This window comes from Engystomops pustulosus, chromosome 5, assembly GCF_040894005.1.
Source record: "Engystomops pustulosus chromosome 5, aEngPut4.maternal, whole genome shotgun sequence".
Classification (NCBI taxonomy): Eukaryota; Metazoa; Chordata; class Amphibia; order Anura; family Leptodactylidae; genus Engystomops; species Engystomops pustulosus.
Genome location: NC_092415.1, coordinates 12,501,021 through 12,526,659, shown reverse-complemented (window position 1 = coordinate 12,526,659; position 25,639 = coordinate 12,501,021). Strand labels below are relative to the sequence as shown.

The 25,639-nt window shown below is 42.4% G+C and overlaps 1 protein-coding gene across 2 annotated transcripts in view; it reads right to left on the bottom strand.

Annotated features, from left to right (window-relative positions):
• Positions 1-25,639, bottom strand: part of KCNQ3 (potassium voltage-gated channel subfamily Q member 3) — a 152,045-nt gene that overhangs the window by 21,042 nt on the left and 105,364 nt on the right. Inside the window, exons 3-9 of one of the 2 annotated variants that reach the window (XM_072151170.1) lie at positions 25,274-25,400; positions 19,735-19,910; positions 14,150-14,302; positions 13,965-14,075; positions 11,812-11,907; positions 10,101-10,195; positions 7,908-7,934 (exon numbers count right to left, since the gene is read on the bottom strand). In XM_072151170.1, coding sequence (XP_072007271.1) covers positions 7,908-7,934; positions 10,101-10,195; positions 11,812-11,907; positions 13,965-14,075; positions 14,150-14,302; positions 19,735-19,910; positions 25,274-25,400 — 785 coding nt within the window. The remainder of the gene's footprint in view (positions 1-7,907; positions 7,935-10,100; positions 10,196-11,811; positions 11,908-13,964; positions 14,076-14,149; positions 14,303-19,734; positions 19,911-25,273; positions 25,401-25,639) is intronic. The other variant, XM_072151171.1, reaches the window with a different exon arrangement.

The following is a 25,639-nucleotide window of genomic DNA, read 5'->3' as shown; positions in this document are numbered from 1 at the left end:
AATAGAGCACATGTCAGCTTTGCCGTGTAGACAATGACAGAATGAGCAGAGTCATCCACACTTTTCAATACAGGCGGTCCCCTACTATTTGCCTGGACAATCTCTAATTTTAATAGAGAGACTATTTGGATATGTCCCGGTTTAAAAACGGTGCAAAAGCAGAAAATGGTGTAGCTTTAAAGGCTGTTACACTGTCTAACCCTCCCTCTACCCACCCCCTCCCTCTCTGCCCAAAGCAATCTCACATAGTGGGATGAGGAAGTGCTCATGCACAGTGTAACATCATGTGAAGCGACAGCACAGAGGGGCTCTGGTAACACCCCAGAGCCCTTTCGGTCTCATTAGCATTATGTTAAGATTTGCTTTCAGAAGGAAGGAGGGAATGAATAAGAAATATAAGAAGATACCACAGTCCCGGTGCCTGGATCTATGAGGAATGTCCCTGGTTTATCAGGATGGATTGTGATGGGAGGTGTCATTTAAATCTGTGGCACAATAGACGTCTTTCTCTGACAGGGTGGGGTTATACATAAGTGCCCCCCAAAAAACATAACTTTGCTTTGGGTCCAAGAAATACTTATTTTGCCCCTACACGTGGTATAAATACAACGTCTTTGCAGTTTTACTCCTATGGTTGCTTATGATATTCAATAAAAGAAACAGGGAAAACATGAATATATATGAAAAGATTCTCAGGAATCATAATCTTACAGTTATTAGTACAGGTCAGAGGTGATAAAACTGTCTCCATGCAGTCACCACTAGAGGAGCTCAATGAGATTATAACATAGAACTATCATAGACTTCAATGTATACACTGTATGCAGAATACTCAGCAGCTCCCCCTAGTGGTGCCAGCAAACAGTAACCATGTTATCAAGTGTCTGATTCAGAAAATACTCTGATCTCTAGAAGGGAAAATGATCATGAAGAGAATGAAGACAAATGACAGACGTACCTCAGTATATACCGCTGCAGCTTCTCCCCGTGGTGACGTGATGTTACATAACCGCTAACAATGAGCTAAAACTACACCCACTAAAGCCTAAATATCAAAAACAGGACATTCCCAAAAATAACATAACATCCAGATCCAAGGCTACGTTATATCTACATGCGCTACCGATGGGGGTCAGAGGACTTTAAAAAATGTGTTTGTTTTAAAAATACATTCCTATTATATAGAATATGAAGGTGAGAAACTTCCTTATATACTTCATGTGTATACAGCACCCATTGCAGGGCAATAGTATCCATATCCACTGTATTAAAGAAGTCCAGGGGGGCAATTATATGAAATGAATGACAGCCTGCAGATAGTGTTAAGCATTTGTCCTGGAAAGAGGTATAATAATACATTTGTTAGTAGCAGCAGGACTGTGAAATATGGTTTTATATTAGAGGATTGTACTGAGGGCATGTGCTCTGTGCTCTCTGCAGCCAGTGTTATATATGGTCCCTGGAGAGATGTGTAATCAGACCTTTGTGTAGGTTGGTAGTAGCAGCAGGACTGTGATATATGGATTTATATTCCAGGTTTGTGGCTTCTACATGTGTACTTGGAGTGGGGTATGGCCTCACCCTGCTGTGCTCTGTGCTTTCTACAGTCATTATGTATTTTTTTTTTAAAAATCATATTTTCTGCCTTAAAAACATGTTTAAAATAAAAATGTAATATATTTTTTCGCAATATAACTTATCACCAGATTTTAATAACCAAAATGTAATTATACTTTAAGTGTTCTTTTTCAGGCAAAAAATATCATTTTTTTAATATATATATATAAAGTGGTGGTTTGTAGTTTTGTGTATGTTGTTTTTGTGTAGCAGCAGGACTGTGAAATATGTATTTATATTCCAGGATAGCAGCTTCTCCGAGTGCACTGGGAGTGTGTCCTCACACTGCTGTGCTCTGCGCAGTCAGTGTTACTTATTGTCCCTGTAGATCTGTGTAATCGTATCTTGGTAAAAAAAAAAATTGATTTATATTCTTGTCCTCACACTGCTGTGTTCTGAGAATAAAGGGGAGGGGATGTGGGACTGTTCAGTGCAGAGAGCTACGTAAAAGCTATAGACAGAGAGAGGGGCTGTGGAGGAACTCAATGCAGAAAGCACAGAACACAGCAGTGTGAGGACATTCCTAACTGCACAATATGCTTTTAAAGGGGTTGTACGGTCATAGCAAGTTAGGCCCTAGGGGCTAACTTGCTGATTGGTGGGGGTCTCAGTGATCGGACCCCCACTGATCACGTGAACGGGGGTCCATTGTACCACCTTCACACCCCAAGATGACCGAAGCAGCCTGTTGTGCATGCGCTGGCTGCCTGTTCATCTCTATGGAGCTGACGGAGATAGCCGAGCGTCGTACATCGGACCCCCCGTTCTCCTGATCCCAATCAGCAAATTAGCCCCTATTCTGTGGAAAGAGCCCAACTTGCTACGACCGTACAACCCCTTTTAAAAGCATATTGTGCAGTTAGGACTGTCCTCACACTGCTGTGTTCTGAGTTCCTCCACAGCCCTTCCCTCTGTTCTGGTTGACTGCTGTAGTATCTAACCAGAATCCAACTATAGCTTTTACTTAGCTCTCTGCACTGAACAGTTCCACATCCCCTCCCCTTTTGTTCTCAGAACACAGCAGTGTGAGGACAAGAATATAAATCAATTTTTTTTTTACCAAGATACGATGACACAGATCTCAATAAGGGACAATAAGTAACACTGACTGCAGAGAGCACATAGCACAGCAGTGTTGCTAAGACCGGACAACCCCTTTAAATCCCTTCCAAGTCATTTCCCCAGGCCCTGGACTGTGTATCTGATTATATTCTATCATGAAGAATATTAGAATTTTGCTTATATTTTCATTATTATTATTTTTTTTTTTTTTTGCAAACACATTTTTTAAACACCTGTCACCCGCTATAGAAGAGTATTTCCCCCCAAAATTGAGTGCGATGTAGCAGAGCTGAAGCTGCTACTGCCTCACTCTATGGGTTTTTCTTTTTTTTTTAGGGGGAAAACTCTTTAAATCCCCAAATCTATCAAAATGAAACATGATGACCCCCCCCCCGCCCCATACCACAAACAGTGACACGATGCAGGCATGCAGCAGATGCAGGTGTGCAATGACGGGCGCTTGGATACCTAAATTTTCGTTTGATGCTTGATCCAAAGTATGAGTCCCTAATAACAATGACATTACTGTAAATTGAAGGAGACAGGATTAGGATGGCGGATTGTGAACAGACATGCATTGCTAGTATGACATGGAGACACATGGAAATGATTGATGTGAGTACCGTCACTTTAAGGACCAAAACCACCATCTCCGGATCTTTGCGTCATATAATAGCTGCCGGTCCACTGATTCCGGCGCAGTTGGAATTTTTTCTCTACTCCTCACGGTTCCTGAGCAATCAGCGTAGTTAGTTTTGGCATTCAGTATGCTAATTAGGTTCTCAACTGTCAAGTGGGCTGGATCAGACAATGTGAGACTGCCCACTTGACAGTATAACACATCGGGTGCTGATACTATTAGTAATGATTGCTCGGGAACGGCGGGGGCTAGAGAAAAAATTCCAACTGCATCAGAATCAATGGAACGGCATCGATTAAAGGAGGCAAAGGGTTGGAATTCGTGGAGATGGAGAGAGGACACCCTTAAAGGGGATGTTATATAAAAAATTTTTAAAAAATCTGCTTTCTTAAAGGAAATAGCAACAAGCTGTATCGGTGTCTTTCAGTTCAGCTGTTTCTTTAAGAAAGAAGTCATTTTTTCATCTCTTACATACAAAAATAGTCAGACTTACCTATAGTATTCAACGGGTTACAAATTGTAAATAAATATATCAAGTGTCCCTCCCATATATACAGTGATTTCCTCTATGTTGCATTATGCTCCTCTGTTATTCCTCTAGGAAATTACTTGTCAAAGGGGCGTGTCCCGGCTGAAGTTATAGGCTGAGAGCACTGATTGGACAGAATATTCAGAAACAGTCTTCCAGCTGGCAACGCGCCCAGTTGTCAATTTGTTCCTAAACTTCCAGAAGGGATAAGAGTGGGGACCCTCAATGCAGTGTATATATATATATATAGATAGATATCCAAAAAATGAGGCAGCACTCCAGAGTAAAAGTGAAAAAAAGGAAGGGTTTTTTCACTTTTACTCTGGAGTGCTGCCTCATTTTTGGGATATCTATATGCATGTAAGTCTTTTACCAGGACTTTTGAGTCTTTGCACCCCCCCCCCCCCTTTTTCAGGGTTTTTTTTTTACATTGTGCTGCTGTGGACTTTCTTTTTCTATATATATGTATATGGACAGCAGCTATATAATGAATGCTTGGAATACATGTATTTAGTGCGGCAGAAGTGTCAGGAGAAGTGATACAATGTATAAATCTCATATGTTTCAATTTACTTTTTTTTTTTTAAGAATAGATTATAAATATTTAACCCCTTACCGATGTGTGACCTATTAGTACATCACATGTCGGCTCACGTGCTGAGCCCTCTCCATACAAGGTGGTTGTTTGCTGCATATTGCATCAGGTGTTAACTCCTCGATCGCCAATGACAAAGCGTCTGGCGGTGTGAGCGTCGCCATATTGGCTTACATCATCACTCCCCATGACGTCATCGGGGAGCGGCGATCTCTTACAATGACAGCCTCGAGTCATACAAAGATCCGGCGCTCTCTGGTTTTGACCTATTTATAACAATGTGCGATTTGCACTCTGTATGATGTGGAAAAACGCTATATACTGCCATACTATATGATAGGATCAATCAGCCAACCTAGGGTTAAAGTACCATAGGGGGAAATCTGAAAAATAGTTAAAAAAAATTTAAGTAAAAAAACAAATCAAACAACTTAAAAAACTAAATAAAAACAAACCCTAAAAATTAAAATCACCCCCCTTTCCATAGAACTCATATAAATATAAATAAACAGAAAAATCATAAACATGTTATGCATTGCCATATACACAAAAATGTCCGATCTATCAAAATATAATAACGGTTATTCCCGGCGTTTAACCCCGTAATGGACAATAGCACCCAAAGTCAAAAATGATCAAAAGGTCGCAAAATACTCAAAAACGTAGGATTGGAAATGTCATCAAAAGTCGCAAAAAATTACGCCACCCACAGCTCAGTACAAAGAAGTGTGAAAAAGTTATTAGCGCCAAGAAGATGACAAAATATTTAAAAAAAAATTTGTACAGGAGGTATAAAAACATTATAAAACGTATAGAAATTTGGTATCACCAATTTCACAACATTTTGTATTTTTTTTTTTGGCTTCCAAGTACATGACATGGAATATTAAATACCATCACTATAAAATCACATAGCTCTGTGAGGACAGTGCACTTTAAGAGGCTTCAATCCCAGAATCCATATTTCACAGTCCTGCTGCTACTGCAACTCCCCTGCCAACAAATAGGCAAGGGGGTAGTTGTGAATAGCGCCCTCTACCTGTCAGGATCCATCTGGTGAGCCTGCACAACTCACCCAGAGGAAAATGCAGGGAGATCTCAGGTAATAGCAGCTGTAGCCTCTGCCTGGGAAGGCAATAGTTAAATATGTGTCAGATGTTATCCAATGATGTGGCTGTATTGTAAACTGGAGTGTGATTGGAGAGATGCTACCACCTGACCAGGGGGAGTATAAAACCTCTGTCCAGAGCTGCAGTTTTCACAGTTTGGACACAGCTCTATCTCCATTATCCCATCCTGAATCTACTACCAGGCTGGCGCTTTATCCCTGAGGACCCCTCTCCATGACCACTCCAGTACCAGAATCTGCTGTGAGACCATTTAGGCCCGCTGTCTGCTACCTGTTGTTCAATATAGAACCATGAGTTGATTTGCACAACGTTGCCTCCCTGGTCCCTGGATACGGCTATTACCACCACGAGCTCCCCATCCATTACCCAGGGACATATCTTACAGACACTCAGGGGTTTCCCCAGGGAGAACCACTACATAAGCCTCTCCCTCTATATTTCTTGCACGCACCACCTGCTGGAGACCAGAGCACCGTGACATCAGCGTGTCCTAGGCCGCACTAGCCAACCACTGCCACCAGGCCCCAAGAAAAGGCTAGGGCCCGGTGGGGGATGTTGCACTACTAACACAATACACAAAGGTCTGATTACACATCTCTCCTGGGACAATACCTAACACCGCCTGCAGTCTGTATGTATATCACTCCTGCTGACAGGTTCCCTTTAAAGGGGTTATACTATAGAAATCGTCAGAAGTGCAGACTCCTGTATGTTTACATTTCCTCATTTTCGGATAGAAGTAATAAACAGTGAGTCGCCTCCTCTTCCTTCTGGTACCATAGACCAGAACCCATCGAGCCCAGATTTTTCCAGCCACCGACTACGGACTGTACATCACATTGTCACGGGAATCTGTAGCGAGCGCGAGACGGAGGACTTAATGAGACCGCGCAATGACTTCTGCTCGCACGTTTACTTAAACTTTGGAGTAAATGTCAGGACGTATCTCCTTAATTACATTTCAATCACTAATCAATGCGATAACGATCCGAACCTATCACAGCCGCAGAGACCTGACCTACAGAGAATCGCCGCGTCCTCGGGAGATCGGCAAGCGCCACATTAAGCAGGGCTCAGTTTCTTCATTAAGATGAGACTGTAGAAGTAATTATCTTGTTTTATTTCACGGAAAATAAATAATATAATAGTTACAATAATACAGAAAGATTTATCATTGTATGAAACCGCGACACCAAGACGCAGTATCACAGAGACACCTAGTGGTCAACAGCCGCATGACAGCGCCAGCATTCACAAGGTCACGTCTAGTGCTCACAGAGATAGATATCCACAGCAGTTGTAGGATAGATAGATAGATAGATAGATAGATAGATAGATAGATAGATAGATAGATAGATAGATAGATAGATAGATAGATAGATATGAGATGATAGATAGATAGATAAATAGATAGATAGATAGAAGATAGATAGATAGATAGATAGATAGATATGAGATAGATAGATAATGAGATAGATAGATAATGAGATAGATAGATAGATAGATAGATAGGAGATAGATAGATAGATAGATAGATAGATAGATATGAGATGATAGATAGATAGATAAATAGATAGATAGATAGATAGATAGATAGAAGATAGATAGATAGATATGAGATAGATAGATAGATAATGAGATAGATAGATAGATAGATAGATAGATAGATAGATAGATAGATAGATAGGAGATAGATAGATAGATAGATAGATAGATCGGAGATAGATAGATAGATAGATAGATAGATATGAGATGATAGATAGATAGATAGATAGATAGATAGATAGATAGATAGATAGATAGATAGGAGATAGATAGATAGAAAATGCAAAGTCCAAAGCAGCACAAGCCAGTAATTAGTAGTTGAGTGCTGCCTCTTCACTACGGATAGATAGATAGATAGATAGATAGATATGAGATGATAGATAGATAGATAGATAGATAGATAGATAGATAGGAGATAGATAGATAGATAGATAGATATGAGATGATAGATAGATAGATAGATAGATAGATAGATAGATAGGAGATAGATAGATAGATAGATAGATAGATAGATAGATAGATAGATAGATAGGAGATAGATAGATAGATATGAGATAGATAGATAGATAGATATGAGATGATAGATAGATAGATAGATAGATAGATAGATAGATAGATAGATAGATAGATAGATAGATAGATAGATAGGAGATAGATAGATAGATATGAGATGATAGATAGATAGATAGATAGATAGATAGATAGATAGATATGAGATAGATAGATAGATAGATAGATATGAGATAGATAGATAGATAGATAGATAGATAGATAGATATAGATACATACCTAGTGGCACCATCCATTGGTTCTTTCCTTTAAAGGAAATTTGCAAGCGGTAAAAAGGAAATAAGAGAAATACAATAAGAGGCTACAGCTCAGATCCATGGATTATTATTATGGTCATGTGCTATGTCTCCCCATGGCGCCCCCTATGTGTCACTGTGATAGATGCTATGATTTGTATGCGCAGCGTCATTCCCCCTCCTTCAGTCCTCTGCTTTCTTCTTGATTACGTATTTCCGATTGTTCTTTCGATTTTTTCTCCTTCTTCCCACTCGTTATTCTGCTTTCACACCATCCTTATACTTTTCTCTCTCCCTTTCTTCTTTCTTTTCTATATTCTTCCTTCACTTTTCTTGCATTTATATTTTCCCTTCTTCCTCCCGCTTTAATTTTCCCAACTTCACTACTTTTATCTTCCTTCCTGCTCTCATTCTACCTTATCCGCTCCCTTCTTTTCCCTTCCGCCACCTTTTATTTCCATTTGCTTCTGTCTTTCCTTCTTCATGTTCAGCACCTTCATCCCTCACTTCTTACATTTTTTCCTTATTTCTTCCTGTTTAATTCTTCCATCATTCCTCCGTTGCTTTTCTTCCCTTCTTCCTGTTCTGGCTTTGTTTCATAATTACTTTCTCCTTCTTTCTTTCCATTAATTTGTGCTTAGTTTTACCCCTTTTCTTTCTTTCTTACTCTCTTTTAACCTTCTTTTCTTCATTCCTTCCCCTCTCCATTCCCTTCATTTCTTGTTTATTATTTTCCATCCCTTACAATTTCTTCCTTACCTCCCTTATACACTCACCGGCCACTTTATTAGGTCCACCATGCTAGTAACGGGTTGGACCCCCTTTTGCCTTCAGAACTTCCTCAATTCTTCGTGGCATAGATACAACAAGGTGCTGGAAGCTCCTCAGAGATTTTGGGCCATATTGACATGATGGCATCACACAGTTGCCGCAGATTTGTCGGCTGCACATCCATGATGCGAATCTCCCGTTCCACCACATCCCAAAGATGCTCTATTGGATTGAGATCTGGTGACTGTGGAGGCCATTTGTGTCCAGTGACCTCATTGTCATGTTCAAGAAACCAGTCTGAGATGATTCCAGCTTTATGACATGGCACATTATCCTGCTGAAAGTAGCCATCAGATGTTACAGGGTACATTGTGCTCATAAAGGGATGGGCATGGTCAGCAACAATACTCAGGTAGGCTGTGGCGTTGTACCAAGGGGCCCAAAGAGTGCCAAGAAAATATTCCCCACACCATGACACCACCACCACCAGCCTGACCCGCTGATACAAGGCAGGATGGATCCATGCTTTCATGTTGTTGACACCAAATTCTGACCCTACCATCCGAATGTCGCAGCAGAAATCGAGACTCATCAGACCAGGCAACGTTTTTCCAATCTTCTACTGTCCAATTTCGATGAGCTTGTGCAAATTGTAGCCTCAGTTTCCTGTTCTTAGCTGAAAGGAGTGGCACCCGGTGTGGTCTTCTGCTGCTGTAGCCCATCTGCCTCAAAGTTGGACGTACTGTGCGTTCAGAGATGCTCTTCTGCCTACCTTGGTTGTAACGGGTGGCGATTTGAGTCACTGTTGCCTTTCTATCAGCTCGAACCAGTCTGCCCATTCTCCTCTGACCTCTGGCATCAACAAGGCATTTCCGCCCACAGAACTGCCGCTTACTAGATGTTTTTTCTTTTTCGGACCATTCTCTGTAAACCCTAGAGATGGTTGTGCGTGAAAATCCCAGTAGATCAGCAGTTTCTGAAACAACCATGCCACGTTCAAAGGCATCAAATCACCTTTCTTCCCCATACTGATGCTCGGGAGAACTGCAGGAGATTGTCTTGACCATGTCTACATGCCTAAATGCACTGAGTTGCCGCCATGTGATTGGCTGATTAGAAATTAAGTGTTAACGAGCAGTTGGACAGGTGTACCTAATAAAGTGGCCGGTGAGTGTATTTCCTCTATTCTCTCCTTTATTTCCTTCCTATCCCTCCCCTATATTTCCTTTTTCAACTTCTATTTAATTCCTTCCTTTCTTGCTACTCTATTCCCCTCCTCCCTTCCTTCCCTCCCTCCTTCCCTTCTTCCCTCCTTCCCTTCTTCCTTTCTTCCCTTGTACAGCTCGTTGCCCTCCTACATTCCTTGCATTGGGTTACAATTTTCAGCTTAGGTCTTGGAACTTACCTAAAATATGGAAACTGGACGATGGTCTCGTAGTACTTCCAGGTGGCGGTCAGGTCGATCCGGCTCAGGTTAGTGGCATAAAACCTCCAGGCGCACTGCAGGGATAGAAAACCTAAGGTAAATGTGATCACCATGAGGAGCAACACAATCCATCTACAGATGTACAGAGACATGTATACATATAGAGGGATAGACATATAGAGAGATATATACATATAGAGAGATAGATACATATAGAGAGGTATACATATAGAGAGGTGTATACATATAGAGAGAGGTATACATATAGAGAGATATACATGTAGAGAGATAGATACATATAGAGAGATAGATACATATAGAGAGATAGATACATATAGAGAGGTATACATATAGAGAGATATACATATAGAGAGGTGTACATATAGAGAGATAGATACATATAGAGAGGTGTATACATATAGAGAGATATACATATAGATATACATGTAGAGAGATAGATACATATAGAGAGATAGATACATATAGAGAGGTATACATATAGAGAGAGGTATATACATATATGTTATGTCTCCAGTTTCATGAATAGAATAATACAATTACAGTTATAATGGACACAGACTCTAGTCGCACAGAACCAGGGAGATAGAGAGAATCTACATTGTTGCTCGGACTAATAAATTATATTCAGAGTCTAAAAATATAGTTACATATAAATATTTACAACTTGAGTAGAACAGAACTTACACTTATCATCCTAAAATAAAACTAGATTCATCACTGTCATCAACCACAGAAGAGCCTCTGCATCACCACCATCATTATCAGCTTTGGTCCCCTCTCTAGCAAAGCAAAGCTTATCATTTCCTGCTCCTAACCAATGACATTGCCCCTGCTCCCAGCCTGATCCTAGCCCCTTCTTCTAACCAATGACCATGCCCCTTCTCCCATCCTTCTCCTAACCCATGACCTTTCCCCTGCTCCTTACTCCACCACCTAGCCCATGACTGTGCCTTTGCTCCTGGCCCCTGAACTTGTCCCTGCTCCTAACCAATGACCATGCCCCTGCTGGTAATCCATGACCTTGCCCCTGCTCCTAACCCATGACCTTGCCCCTGCTCCCAGACCCTTCTCCTAGCTTATAACGTTGCCCTTGAACTTGCCCCTGCTCCTAACCCATGACCCTCCTCCTAATCCATAACCTTGCCCCTGCTTCTAACCCATGACCTTGCCCCCACTCCCAGCCCCTGTAGCTCATGACCTTGTCCCTGCTCCATGCCCCTGCTCCTAGCTTATGACCTAGCCTGTGCTCCTATCCCCTGCTCCTAAACCATGAGCTTGCCCCTATTCCCAGCCCCTGTTCCTAGATCATAACCTTGGTCATAACATTGCTTCTGCTCCTATGCCATGACCTTGCCCCTACTCCTAGCTTATGACCTTGCCCATGTTCCTAATCCCTGCTCCTTAGCCATGACCTTGCCCCTGCTTCTAGCTTATGACCTTGCCCGTGTTCCTATCCCCCGCTTCTTTCCCCTGCTCCTAAGCCATGACCATATCTCTGCCCCCATCCCCTGATCCTAGCCAATGACCTTGCCCCAGCTCCCACCCCCTGCTCCTAAGCATTGTGACCAATATAATAGTTTGTCATCACCAATCTCATCCTCCTTATCACTTATCAGCATCAGGTTGAATATCCTCATTCTCATGATTTATCACTTATTCCTTGTCTCACCTGGATGAGTTCTGCTGCCGGTTTCCTTCTCTTTTCGAAATGTTTCTGGCGATGTTGTTCCTGAACCTTAAGAGCGAGTCCAGATCCGAGGATACCCTGAAACACACACCGCATTGCACTGAAACCATAAGCCCATAGCCGCTGTCACATGGCATCACAAGACTCCTCAACCAGCTCATGTATTTTTAATTGATATATTTGATAATGATACAACTACTAACAATGCTGAACAGTTGTGCAACTGAGCTCCTAACAAAGCTGCACCATGAAGTAACAAATTTCCTCAGAAAGCTATACAGTAAAGCAATTTAGTTGCTGACAAAGCTGTACAGTAAAGAAAACTGAGCTACTAACAAAGCTGTACAGTAAAGCAAATAAGCTCCTAACAAAGCTGTATAGTAAAGCAAACAAATCCTAACAAAGCTATAGGGCAGTGGTGGCGAACCTATGGCACTGGTGCCAGAGGTGGCACTCGGAGCCCTTTCTGTGGGCGCTCAGGCCATCACCAGAGAGGACTCCAGGTATCTTCCTGCAGTCCCAGACAGCCCAGGACTTGCTGTGCACAGAGCTATTTTAGGGTGACAGTGCTACCTGGGACTACTGGAGGAGTGGGAAGGTGTGGACAGATCTGGATTATCATTGTAGCTCCTGCTCCGGCCCTGACAATTCTTTCTGTTTATGGGACCCTGGATGGAAGCTACAATGATCATCCAAATTTCTTCTATATTCTGCTTTATTGGTGTCCTCAGGGGCTGGTATCAATGAAAACAGAGAAGGGAGTATAAATCACTAATTAAATTTCTGTGTTGGCACTTTGCGATAAATAAGTGGGTCTTGGTTGTAGTTTGGGCACTCGGACTCTAAAAGGTTCCCCATCACTGCTATAGAGTAAAGCAACAAATCAACTAACAAAGCTGTACAGTAAAGCAACCGAACTCCTATCAAATGTAAACTAAAGCAACAAAGATCCTAACAAAGCTATACAGTAAAGCAACAAAGCTCCTAACAAAGCTATACAGTAAAGCAACCAAGCTCAAAACAAAGCTGTACAGTAAAGCAACCAAGCTCCTAACAAAGCTGTACAGTAAAGCAACCAAGCTCCTAACAAAGCTGTACAGTAAAGCAACCAAGCTCCTAACAAAGCTGTACAGTAAAGCAAACTTGCTGCTAACAAAGCTGTACAGTAAAGCAGCCAAGCTCCTAACAAAGCTGTACAGTAAAGCAACCAAGCTCCTAACAAAGCTGTACAGTAAAGCAACCAAACTCCTAACAAAGCTGTACAGTAAAGCAACAAAGCTCCTAACAAAGCTATACAGTAAAGCAACCAAGCTCAAAACACAGCTGTACAATAAAGCAACCAAGCTCCTAACAAAGCTGTACAGTAAAGCAACCAAGCTCCTAACAAAGCTGTACAGTAAAGCAACCAAGCTCCTAACAAAGCTGTACAGTAAAGCAAACTTGCTTCTAACAAAGCTGTACAGTAAAGCAACCAAGCTCCTAACAAAGCTGTACAGTAAAGCAACCAAGCTCCTAACAAAGCTGTACAGTAAAGCAACCAAGCTCCTAACAAAGCTGTACAGTAAAGCAAACTTGCTTCTAACAAAGCTGTACAGTAAAGCAACCAAGCTCCTAACAAAGCTGTACAGTAAAGCAACCAAGCTCCTAACAAAGCTGTACAGTAAAGCAAACTTGCTGCTAACAAAGCTGTACAGTAAAGCAACCAAGAATCTAATGAACTGTACAGTAAAGCAAACTTGCTTCTAACAAAGCTGTACAGTAAAGCAACCAAGAATCTAATGAACTGTACAGTAAAGCTGGTGATGTCAGTAGAGAGCCACGCAGTATAGTTAAGTATTTACAACAATTGTCCTAAATATTCAGCAAAAATTTTTAAAATGTGTAATTTTATAAAGAAGGACATGGCTAATGCAAACCGCACACAGCCTTATCCTGAAGACAAGCTGGAGAGGGTCATTAACTCCATGGGAGGTTGGAGCCAGTTTACACCTCAGTAGACCCAGTGGCACCAAGAGTTTTCATTGAATTCCTTCCAAGTAAGACAAAGGAAAATGTTAGATACCAGGTACACAAAATAAAGCGCATACAGGACAGCGCCCTCTAGTGACAGACAGCAGTCAGGAAAGATTACTCACAGCGGGAAGTGCAAAAAATGAAACACCAATCAAGGAAAACGTGGCGGCAATTAAACGACCCTCCCAGGTCTTTGGGGTCTTGTCTCCGTAGCCAATTGTTGCAAGGGTGATCTATAGAGAGACAGATTTACATAAGTTGTAGATAATCAGGATACAAAGAAGGTGCTGCTCCTTGCTCTACTCACCAGTCCCCACCAGAGGGCGTCAGCGTATGTTTCAAAATCTTCGATCTTTTCCCCCTTCTCATTGAGTTCATGGTCATCTTTTTCCACCAAGTAGACGAGGAACGATGAGAGAATTAGTGTCAGGAAGCCGATGTACCAGGCGGTGATGAGCTCCTAGGAGGGAGAAACAGGTTGATACAGTTGTTATAAATATGGCCAAGGATGGGCTAATTCATGCTAGTATGGCCTTATGGGTGCCCTTCTTCCTTACAGTTTGGGATAGTGGTGGGGATATCTAAGGAGGGCAGATAAGGAGGTTGAATGAAAATGTGTAGTAAGGATGCAGTAGCGTGATGCAGACACCAGAGGCACTAGCTGCTATAACAATTGTATGTTCTGCACCACGTCCACTAAGATGTCAGTACTGCTTAACGTTACATCTCTTGGGGGCTGGGAGGAACACGAGAAGGAAGGATCATTAGATCAGAAGTGCTACATTTCCCCATCGGGGACCAACAGGGGATAGGGTTAGCACCGGAGGGTCTGGCTTGGTAGAGGCCTTGCAGCCGGTGTCAGGGTGGTTTGGTTCTAAACTAGGTCTTGTCCACTCCTGTCTGGGCCAGTAGGGTACAGACATGAAAATGAGGGGGAGCAGTGGCATGGTAGATAGTCCTCCTAGGGGTATGTAGGTTGTCAATACCTGGCAGGTGGCAGAAATGAGGCCCCTGGTGTTAGCTGCAGGCTTGGGATGCACACTGGATACACTGAAGTAACATGCTAAAAACTTACAGGTTCTTTAAAGGCAAACGGTAGCAAAGTACAGGCTGGAAACAGTTAATCCAGTGCTATAAGGTCTGTTGTAGGCAATAATTCTTGTTTGTAGGAACAGCTTAGTACCATAGCCCCGGACCTATGGGCCAGCTAGGCTGTATTGTGTCCTTTGGAGCCTGTTTGGTTCTGCTGCATTAGCAGCTTAGCGATGTGGAAGGTGTCTGTAGCAGCAGACACTATCTCCACAGACTAGACTAAATTATGACTACCCAATGACTAACCTCAGAGCCTGAGTTACCACAGAGATGATACACTTAGTATAAACAATAAGTTAACCCTTCAGTTGCACAGCAGTACATACAAAACATTGCACAGATGTATACCCATTTCCACCACTTGGTGGTTGTGTGGTTCCATGCAGCTACTAGATTTTCCCATTATCTTACTGGTGAACCTCTGAACCTGAATTGCTGACAACCTCAGTGGAGGGATCAGTTGCACCGGATTGAACACCAGGCATGGATTCGTAATGGCCTAACTCTGGGACATTACAGAAGTGTGGCACGTAGGGATCACATACTGAGCCTAGAGCATCACACGTCATCTCCAGAAGAAGTTTCCAAGACAATGGGCTAAGAGCCAGACATCCAGATACATGTCCTCCATTGTCCTCATGCCTATCATGGTGTAGAGCAAGACGGCAATAGGGGCTGGAAGGGAGGTCTCTCCTCTTCAGTGACCAGTCCCACATTTTATGTAATGAGATCCAGTGATTGGTCAATGCATTAAAGATATATCCACAAGAGAATGAAACAGGTCCTTCTCCTTGCATTGTGGTACAGTAGCCGGACCCCTCTAGTCTCTAGTCCAGGTATCACTCGCCTTTCACCGTGGGCTCCACATGAGACCTTCCCTTTATACATCAGGTCCGTACAATCACAGAGATACCACATTTATATAGGTTTTTTCTACCTTAAAATAGACCTTTTCATGCTCTGGTGTATGGAGATGTGGATGGTGTTGTTTTTGCCCTTTTTGGGGCACAACCTTTTATGGGTAACAAAATGGTGAAAAAGGAGCCCCTGGTGATAAGTATTCAGCCCCCGGTGATAAGTATTCAGCCCCCGGTGATAAGTATTCAGCCCCCGGTGATGAGTATTCAGCCCCCGGTGATGAGTATTCAGCCCCCGGTGATAAGTATTCAGCCCCCGGTGATGAGTATTCAGCCCCCGGTGATGAGTATTCAGCCCCCGGTGATAAGTATTCAGCCCCTGGTGATAAGTATTCAGCCCCCGGTGATAAGTATTCAGCCCCCGGTGATAAGTATTCAGCCCCCGGTGATAAGTATTCAGCCCCCGGTGATAAGTATTCAGCCCCCGGTGATGAGTATTCAGCCCCCGGTGATAAGTATTCAGCCCCCGGTGATAAGTATTCAGCCCCCGGTGATAAGTATTCAGCCCCCGGTGATGAGTATTCAGCCCCCGGTGATGAGTATTCAGCCCCTGGTGATAAGTATTCAGCCCCCGGTGATGAGTATTCAGCCCCCGGTGATAAGTATTCAGCCCCCGGTGATAAGTATTCAGCCCCCGGTGATAAGTATTCAGCCCCCGGTGATGAGTATTCAGCCCCCGGTGATGAGTATTCAGCCCCTGGTGATAAGTATTCAGCCCCCGGTGATGAGTATTCAGCCCCCGGTGATAAGTATTCAGCCCCCGGTGATAAGTATTCAGCCCCCGGTGATGAGTATTCAGCTCCTGGTGATAAGTATTCAGCCCCCAGTGATAAGTATTCAGCCCCCGGTGATGAGTATTCAGCCCCTGGTGATAAGTATTCAGCTCCTGGTGATAAGTATTCAGCCCCTGGTGATAAGTATTCAGCTCCTGGTGATGAGTATTCAGCTCCTGGTGATAAGTATTCAGCCCCTGGTGATAAGTATTCAGCCCTCGGTGATGAGTATTCAGCCCCTGGTGATAAGTATTCAGCCCCCGGTGATAAGTATTCAGCCCCTGGTGATAAGTAGTCAGCCCCTGGTGATAAGTATTCAGCCCCCAGTGATAAGTATTCAGCCCCCGGTGATAAGTATTCAGCCCCCGGTGATAAGTACTCAGCTCCTGGTGATAAGTATTCAGCCCCTGGTGATAAGTATTCAGCCCCGGTGATAAGTATTCAGCCCCTGGTGATAAGTATTCAGCCCCGGTGATAAGTATTCTGCCCTGGTGATAAGTATTCAGCCCCCGGTGATAAGTATTCAGCCCCTGGTGATAAGTATTCAGCCCCCGGTGATGAGTATTCAGCCCCTGGTGATAAGTATTCAGCCCCCGGTGATAAGTATTCAGCCCCCGGTGATGAGTATTCAGCCCCCGGTGATGAGTATTCAGCCCCCGGTGATAAGTATTCTGCCCTGGTGATAAGTATTCAGCCCCCGGTGATGAGTTTTCAGCCCCTGGTGATAAGTATTCAGCCCCCGGTGATAAGTATTCAGCCCCCGGTGATAAGTATTCAGCCCCTGGTGATGAGTATTCAGCCCCTGGTCATAAGTATTCAGCCCCTGGTCATAAGTATTCAGTCCCTGGTGATAAGTATTCAGCCCCTGGTGATGAGTATTCAGCCCCCGGTGATAAGTATTCAGCCCCCGGTGATAAGTATTTAGCCCCTGGTGATGAGTATTCAGCCCCCGGTGATAAGTATTCAGGCCCCGGTGATAAGTATTCAGCCCCTGGTGATAAGTATTCAGCCCCCGGTGATAAGTATTCAGCCCCTGGTGATAAGTATTCAGCCCCCGGTGATAAGTATTCAGTCCCTGGTGATAAGTATTCAGTCCCTGGTGATAAGTATTCAGCCCCCGGTGATGAGTATTCAGCCCCCGGTGATAAGTATTCAGCTCCTGGTGATAAGTATTCAGCCCCCATTGATAAGTATTCAGCCCCTGGTGATAAGTATTCGGACCCCGGTGATAAGTATTCAGCCCCCGGTGATGACTATTCAGCCCCTGGTGATAAGTATTCAGCCCCCGGTGATAAGTATTCAGCCCCTGGTGATAAGTATTCAGCCCCTGATGATAAGTATTCAGCCCCTGGTGATAAGTATTCAGCCCCCGGTGATGAGTTTTCAGCCCCTGGTGATAAGTATTCAGCCCCCGGTGATAAGTATTCAGCCCCCGGTGATAAGTATTCAGCCCCCGGTGATAAGTATTCTGCCCCCGGTGATGAGTATTCAGCCCCCGGTGATAAGTATTCTGCCCCCGGTGATGAGTATTCAGCCCCCGGTGATAAGTATTCAGCCCCCGGTGATGAGTAGTCAGCCCCCGGTGATAAGTATTCAGCCCCTGGTGATAAGTATTCAGCCCCCGGTGATAAGTATCCAGCCCCCGGTGATAAGTATTCGGCCCCGGCAATGAGTATTCAGCCTCTGTTGGTGATGTTTCAGCCTCTTTACTCAGTGATGAGTAGAAGCTTTGGAGCTGGTGCAGGAGGCTTCTTGGGAAGATGCTACAAGTTTCTCCCCCCTGGATTTGGGGATCCTCTGCCTCTTCCTTGCAGATCCTCTCCAGTTCCCTCAGGTTGGATGGTGAACGTTGGTGGAGGTGATTTTCCAGTCTCTCCAGAGATGCTCCTTTGGGTTTAGGTCCAGGCTCTGGCTGGGCCGGTCAGGAATGGTCACAGAGATGTTCTGAAGCCTCTGCTGTGGTATTTTAGCTGTAGGATTAGGGTCATTGTCTTCCATTACACCCAGTGGTCCTGTCCCCCCCCCCATAACCTGATGCTGCCCCCCATGTGTCACTGCTGGGATTGTATTTGGCAGGAGATGACCGGCGCCTGGTTTTCTCCACCGCTTAAAATTAACACCAAAAAGTTAAATCTTCATCTCATCAGAGCAGAGAATCTTATTTCTCATAGTCCGGATCCTTCATGTGTTTTGCACACTGTCTGCGGCTTTCATGTGTCTTGTACTGAAGAGAAGCTTCCAGACTCTGCCATAAAACCCCGACTGCTGGAAGCCGCAGTAATAGGTGACTCCCATCCCCTGCACCTCTGGAGTTTGGCCACAGTGATCTTGGGGTTCTTCTTTACCTCTCACCAAGACTCTTCTCCTACAATTGCTTAGTTCGGCTGGTAGACCAGGGCGAGAAGAGTTGTGGTCATCCTAAACGTCTTCCAATTAAGGATTCTGGAGGCCACTGTGCTCTTAGGAACCTTTAGTGCTGCAGAAATTCTTTCGTAAACCTTGGCCAGATCTGTATCTTGCCTCAATTCTGTCTCTGAGCTCCTTGGGTAGTTCCTTAGACCTCATGATTCTCTTGTGCTCTGTAAGCTGTGAGATCTTATAAAGACATGCTTGTGTTGTCCAATCATTTTAAGTAAACACAACTGGACTCCAATGACGGAGTAAAACCATCTCAAGGAGGATCAGAAGGAAATGGAAAGCATATGAGTTATGTCATAGCAAAGGGTCTGAATATTTCACAGATTCAAGCGGCATTATGTGAATAACTTTTGCTGGTATCTACATTGGAACAACCCACATATTTCCCCCAAAAATGTATACCAACAAATAAAACAAATACTTGATACCAGCAGAAGCATTAAGTAAATAAATACACTTTGGAAAATAGTCTACCTGTAGATTGGAATTGTAGTTACAAAGCTGCAGTTGAATGAACAAAACAAGATTTTTTTTCAATCTTACCAATTGGCTGCAATGAAACAAAGAGTGAAACATTGACATTATATTTTCCGTACCCACTGTACATAAAGTGAGTCACCTTCTCCTCCTATAGGCTCATTATAAAGACCATCTTTGCTGTGTGCGGGTACTGTGGTCCATCCTCTACTAACCTTACTGTGTGAGCAGATGGCAGACCCCAGAAGCTTCCATGTCCCCCCTCTCCTGTCCATACGCAACATCCGCAGAATCTGAAGGAAACGCAAACTCCGAAGAGACGTGGCCAACACATTGCCCTGATTTTGACCGACAGCCACCACAGGAATAGAAGCGACCAGGACGAAGATATCTAAGAGAATGAATAAGATTGTCATAACATGACCTGGAGTAACCCATGTAATACTGACACTGAGCAGAAGGTGGCAGTGTATAACCTCATAGATGTAATTCAGATCTTATCCAGTAGATGGCAGTGTATTCCCTACATACATGTAATATAGATTGCGAATGGTAGATGGCAGTGTATAACCTTATAAATAAAACACAGACTGTAACCAGTAGATGGCAGTGTATACCTTTATACATGTAATATAGATTGCGTATATTAGATGGCAGTGTATAACCTTATAAATAAAACACAGATTGTAACCAGTAGATGGCAGTGTATACCTTTATACATGTAATACAGATTGCGTATATTAGATGGCAGTGTATAACCTTATAAATAAAACACAGATTGTAACCAGTAGATGGCAGTGTATACCTTTATACATGTAACATAGATTGCGTATATTAGATGGCAGCAAATACCTTTATACAAGTAATATAGATTAAGAATAGTAGATGGCAGTATATAAACATAGTAAAGATACTAACCAGTAGATGGCAACATGCCAACTTACACCTGTAATACAGAGACTGTCCATTATATGAGTATATGGCATATAAGTATAGCCTTATATATGTAATACAGAGACTGTCCAGTAGATGACAGGGTATAACATTAAACATGTAATACAGAGACTGTCCAGTAGATGCCAGTGTGTAACCCTATACATGTAATACACAGACTGTCCAGTAGATGCCAGTGTGTAACCTTATACATGTAATACAGAGAATGTCCAGTAGATGACCGTGTATAACTTTATACATGTAATACAGAGACTGTCCAGTATATGAGTATATGGCAGTGTATAACCTTATACATGTAATACAGAGACTGTCCAGTAGATGTCGGTGTGTAACCTTATACATGTAATACAGAGAATGTCCAGTAGATGGCAGTGTGTAACCTTATACATGTAATACAGAGACTGTCCAGTAGATGTCAGTGTGTAACCTTATACATGTAATACAGAGAATGTCCAGTAGATGGCAGTGTGTAACCTTATACATGTAATACAGAGACTGTCCAGTAGATGGCAGTGTATAACCTTATACAAGTAATACAGAGACTGTCCAGTACATGGCAGTGTATAACCTTATACATGTAATACAGAGACTGTCCAGTAGATGGCAGTGTATAACCTTATACATGTAATACAGAGACTGTCCAGTAGATGGCAGTGTATAACCTTATACATGTAATACAGAGACTGTCCAGTAGATGCCAGTGTGTAACCTTATACACGTAATACAGAGAATGTCCAGTAGGTGGCAGTGTATAACTTTATACATGTAATACAGAAACTGTACAGTAGATGACCGTGTATAACTTTATACATGTAATATAGAGACTGTCCAGTATATGAGTATATGGCAGTGTATAACCTTATAAATGTAATACACAGACTGTCCAGTAGATGCCAGTGTGTAAACTTATACATGTAATACAGAGACTGTCCAGTAGATGACAGGGTATTACATTAAACATGTAATACACAGACTGTCTAGTAGATGCCATTGTGTAACCTTATACATGTAATACAGAGACTGTCCAGTAGATGCCAGTGTGTGCCCTTATACATGTAATACAGAGACGGTCCAGTAGATGGCAGTGTATAGTCTTATACATGTAATACAGAGACTGTCCAGTAGATGGCAGTGTATAGTCTTATATATGTAATACAGAGACTGCCCAGTAGATGGCAGTGTATAACCTTATACATGTAATACAGAGACTGTCCAGTGCATAGCAGTGCATAACCTTATACATTTAATACAGAGACTGTCTAGTAGATGGCAGTGTATAACTTTATACATGTAATACAGAGACTGTCCAGTGGATAGCAGTTCATAACCTTATACATGTAATACAGAGACTGTCCAGTATATGGCAGTGTATAGCATTATACATGTAATACAGAGACTGTCCAGTAGATGGCAGAGTATAGCATTATACATGTAATACAGAGACTGTCCAGTAGATGGCAGTGTATAACCTTATACAAGTAATACAGAGACTGTCCAGTACATGGCAGTGTATAACCTTATACATGTAATACAGAGACTGTCCAGTAGATGGCAGTGTATAACCTTATACATGTAATACAGAGACTGTCCAGTAGATGGCAGTGTATAACCTTATACATGTAATACAGAGACTGTCCAGTAGATGCCAGTGTGTAACCTTATACACATAATACAGAGAATGTCCAGTAGGTGGCAGTGTATAACTTTATACATGTAATACAGAAACTGTACAGTAGATGACCGTGTATAACTTTATACATGTAATATAGAGACTGTCCAGTATATGAGTATATGGCAGTGTATAACCTTATAAATGTAATACACAGACTGTCCAGTAGATGCCAGTGTGTAAACTTATACATGTAATACAGAGACTGTCCAGTAGATGACAGGGTATTACATTAAACATGTAATACACAGACTGTCTAGTAGATGCCATTGTGTAACCTTATACATGTAATACAGAGACTGTCCAGTAGATGCCAGTGTGTGCCCTTATACATGTAATACAGAGACGGTCCAGTAGATGGCAGTGTATAGTCTTATACATGTAATACAGAGACTGTCCAGTAGATGGCAGTGTATAGTCTTATATATGTAATACAGAGACTGCCCAGTAGATGGCAGTGTATAACCTTATACATGTAATACAGAGACTGTCCAGTGCATAGCAGTGCATAACCTTATACATTTAATACAGAGACTGTCTAGTAGATGGCAGTGTATAACTTTATACATGTAATACAGAGACTGTCCAGTGGATAGCAGTTCATAACCTTATACATGTAATACAGAGACTGTCCAGTATATGGCAGTGTATAGCATTATACATGTAATACAGAGACTGTCCAGTAATTGGCAGTGTATAGCATTATACATGTAATACAGAGACTGTCCAGTAGATGCCAGTGTGTGCCCTTATACATGTAATACAGAGACTGTCCAGTAGATGGCAGTGTATAGGATTATACATGTAATACAGACTGTCCAGTAGATGGCAGTGTATAACCTTATACATGCAATACAGAGACTGTCCAGTAGATAACAGTGTATAACCTTATACATGTAATACAGAGACTGTCCAGTAGATGGCAGTGTATAACCTTATACATGTAATACAGAGACTGTCCAGTAGATGGCAGAGTATAGCATTATACATGTAATACTTATCCTGGCCAGTAGATGGCAGAGTATAGCATTATACATGTAATACAGAGACTGTCCAGTAGATGGCAGTGTATAGCATTATACATGTAATACAGAGACTGTCCAGTAGATGCCAGTGTGTGCCCTTATACATGTAATACAGAGACTGTCCAGTAGATGGCAGTGTATAGCATTATACATGTAATACAGAGACTGTCCAGTAGATGCCAGTGTGTGCCCTTATACATGTAATACAGAGACTGTCCAGTAGATGGCAGTGTATAGCATTATACATGTAATACTTATCCTGGTCAGTAGATGGCAGTGCATAGCATTATACATGTAATACTTATCCTGGCCAGTAAATGGAAGTGTATAGCATTATACATGTAATACTTATCCTGGTCAGTAGATGGCAGTGTATAGCATTATACATGTAATACTTATCCTGGCCAGTAGATGGAAGTGTATAGCATTATACATGTAATACTTATCCTGGCCAGTAGATGGCAGTGTATAGCATTATACATGTAATACAGAGACTGTCCAGTAGATGCCAGTGTGTGCCCTTATACATGTAATACAGAGACTGTCCAGTAGATGGCAGTGTATAACTTTATACATGTAATACAGAGACTGTCCAGTAGATGGCAGTGTATAGGATTATACATGTAATACAGACTGTCCAGTAGATGGCAGTGTATAACCTTATACATGCAATACAGAGACTGTCCAGTAGATAACAGTGTATAACCTTATACATGTAATAGAGAGCCTGTCCAGTAGATGGCAGTGTATAACCTTATACATGTAATACAGAGACTGTCCAGTAGATGGCAGAGTATAGCATTATACATGTAATACTTATCCTGGCCAGTAGATGGCAGTGTATAGCATTATACATGTAATACAGAGACTGTCCAGTAGATGGCAGTGTATAACCTTATACATGTAATACAGAGACTGTCCAGTAGATGGCAGTGTATAGCATTATACATGTAATACTTATCTTGGTCAGTAGATGGCAGTGTATAGCATTATACATGTAATACTTATCCTGGCCAGTAGATGGAAGTGTATAGCATATTACATGTAATACTTATCCTGGTCAATAGATGGCAGTGTATAGCATTATACATGTAATACAGACTGTCCAGTAGATGGCAGTGTATAGCATTATACATGTAATACAGACTGTCCAGTAGATGGCAGTGTATAGCAATATACATGTAATACAGAGACTGTCCAGTAGATGGCAGTGTATAGCATTATACATGTCCAGTAGATGCCAGTGTGTGCCCTTATACATGTAATACAGAGACTGTCCAGTAGATGGCAGTGTATAGCATTATACATGTAATACTTATCTTGGTCAGTAGATGGAAGTGTATAGCATTATACATGTAATACTTATCCTGGCCAGTAGATGGAAGTGTATAGCATTATACATGTAATACTTATCCTGGCCAGTAGATGGCAGTGTATAGCATTATACATGTAATACTTATCCTGGCCAGTAGATGGCAGTGTATAGCATTATACATGTAATACTTATCCTGGCCAGTAGATGGCAGTGTATAGCATTATACATGTAATACTTGTCCTGGCCAGTAGATGGCAGTGTATAGCATTATACATGTAATACTTATCCTGGCCAGTAGATGGCAGTGTATAGCATTATACATGTAATACTTATCCTGGCCAGTAGATGGCAGTGTATAGCATTATACATGTAATACTTATCCTGGCCAGTAGATGGCAGTGTATAGCATTATACATGTAATACTTATCCTGGCCAGTAGATGGCAGTGTATAGTATTATACATGTAATACTTATCCTGGCCAGTAGATGGCAGTGTATAGTATTATACATGTAATACTTATCCTGGCCAGTAGATGGCAGTGTATAGCATTATACATGTAATACTTATCCTGACCAGTAGATGGCAGTGTATAGTATTAGACATGTAATACTTATCCTGGCCAGTAGATGGCAGTGTGTATCCATATCATTGTCTACAAGAGTTTGTATTACTAGAGGGAGAAGCATCTGGAAGGTGGAGAAGTAAAGGTTTTCCCTCTGTATTAGTAAATACAGAACTCGTGTTGTCTTGTGGGGTTCTATGTGCTGTTATATGCAGTGATCTCACCCACCCAGCATACACAGAGGTTTCCTGGCAAACTTCAGCCGTCCCCTCCAGCCCTTATAGCGGCAGCAGCACCCGGCAGCCCAGATCCTTAAGGCGAACTCCGCTCCGAAGATGACGAGTGCGAAACGTTCCTGGAGGAAGAATGAGACGCAACGTTAGAAACAATTGTGGATAATACAAGACATTGGGGCTCACTTACTAAGGGTTGCGCTGCACTTTTGTCACACTGTGCACCTTTTTCGGGGCTAAAACGGCTACACAGGTATTAAAGAAGTGTCCGCTCTGGGATTGTAGAGCACGCGGCCCTTTTGAGGCGCAGCTGCGCTGTTTCCATGCAACGCTGATTAAAGGACGTATAAGCGGATGGTCA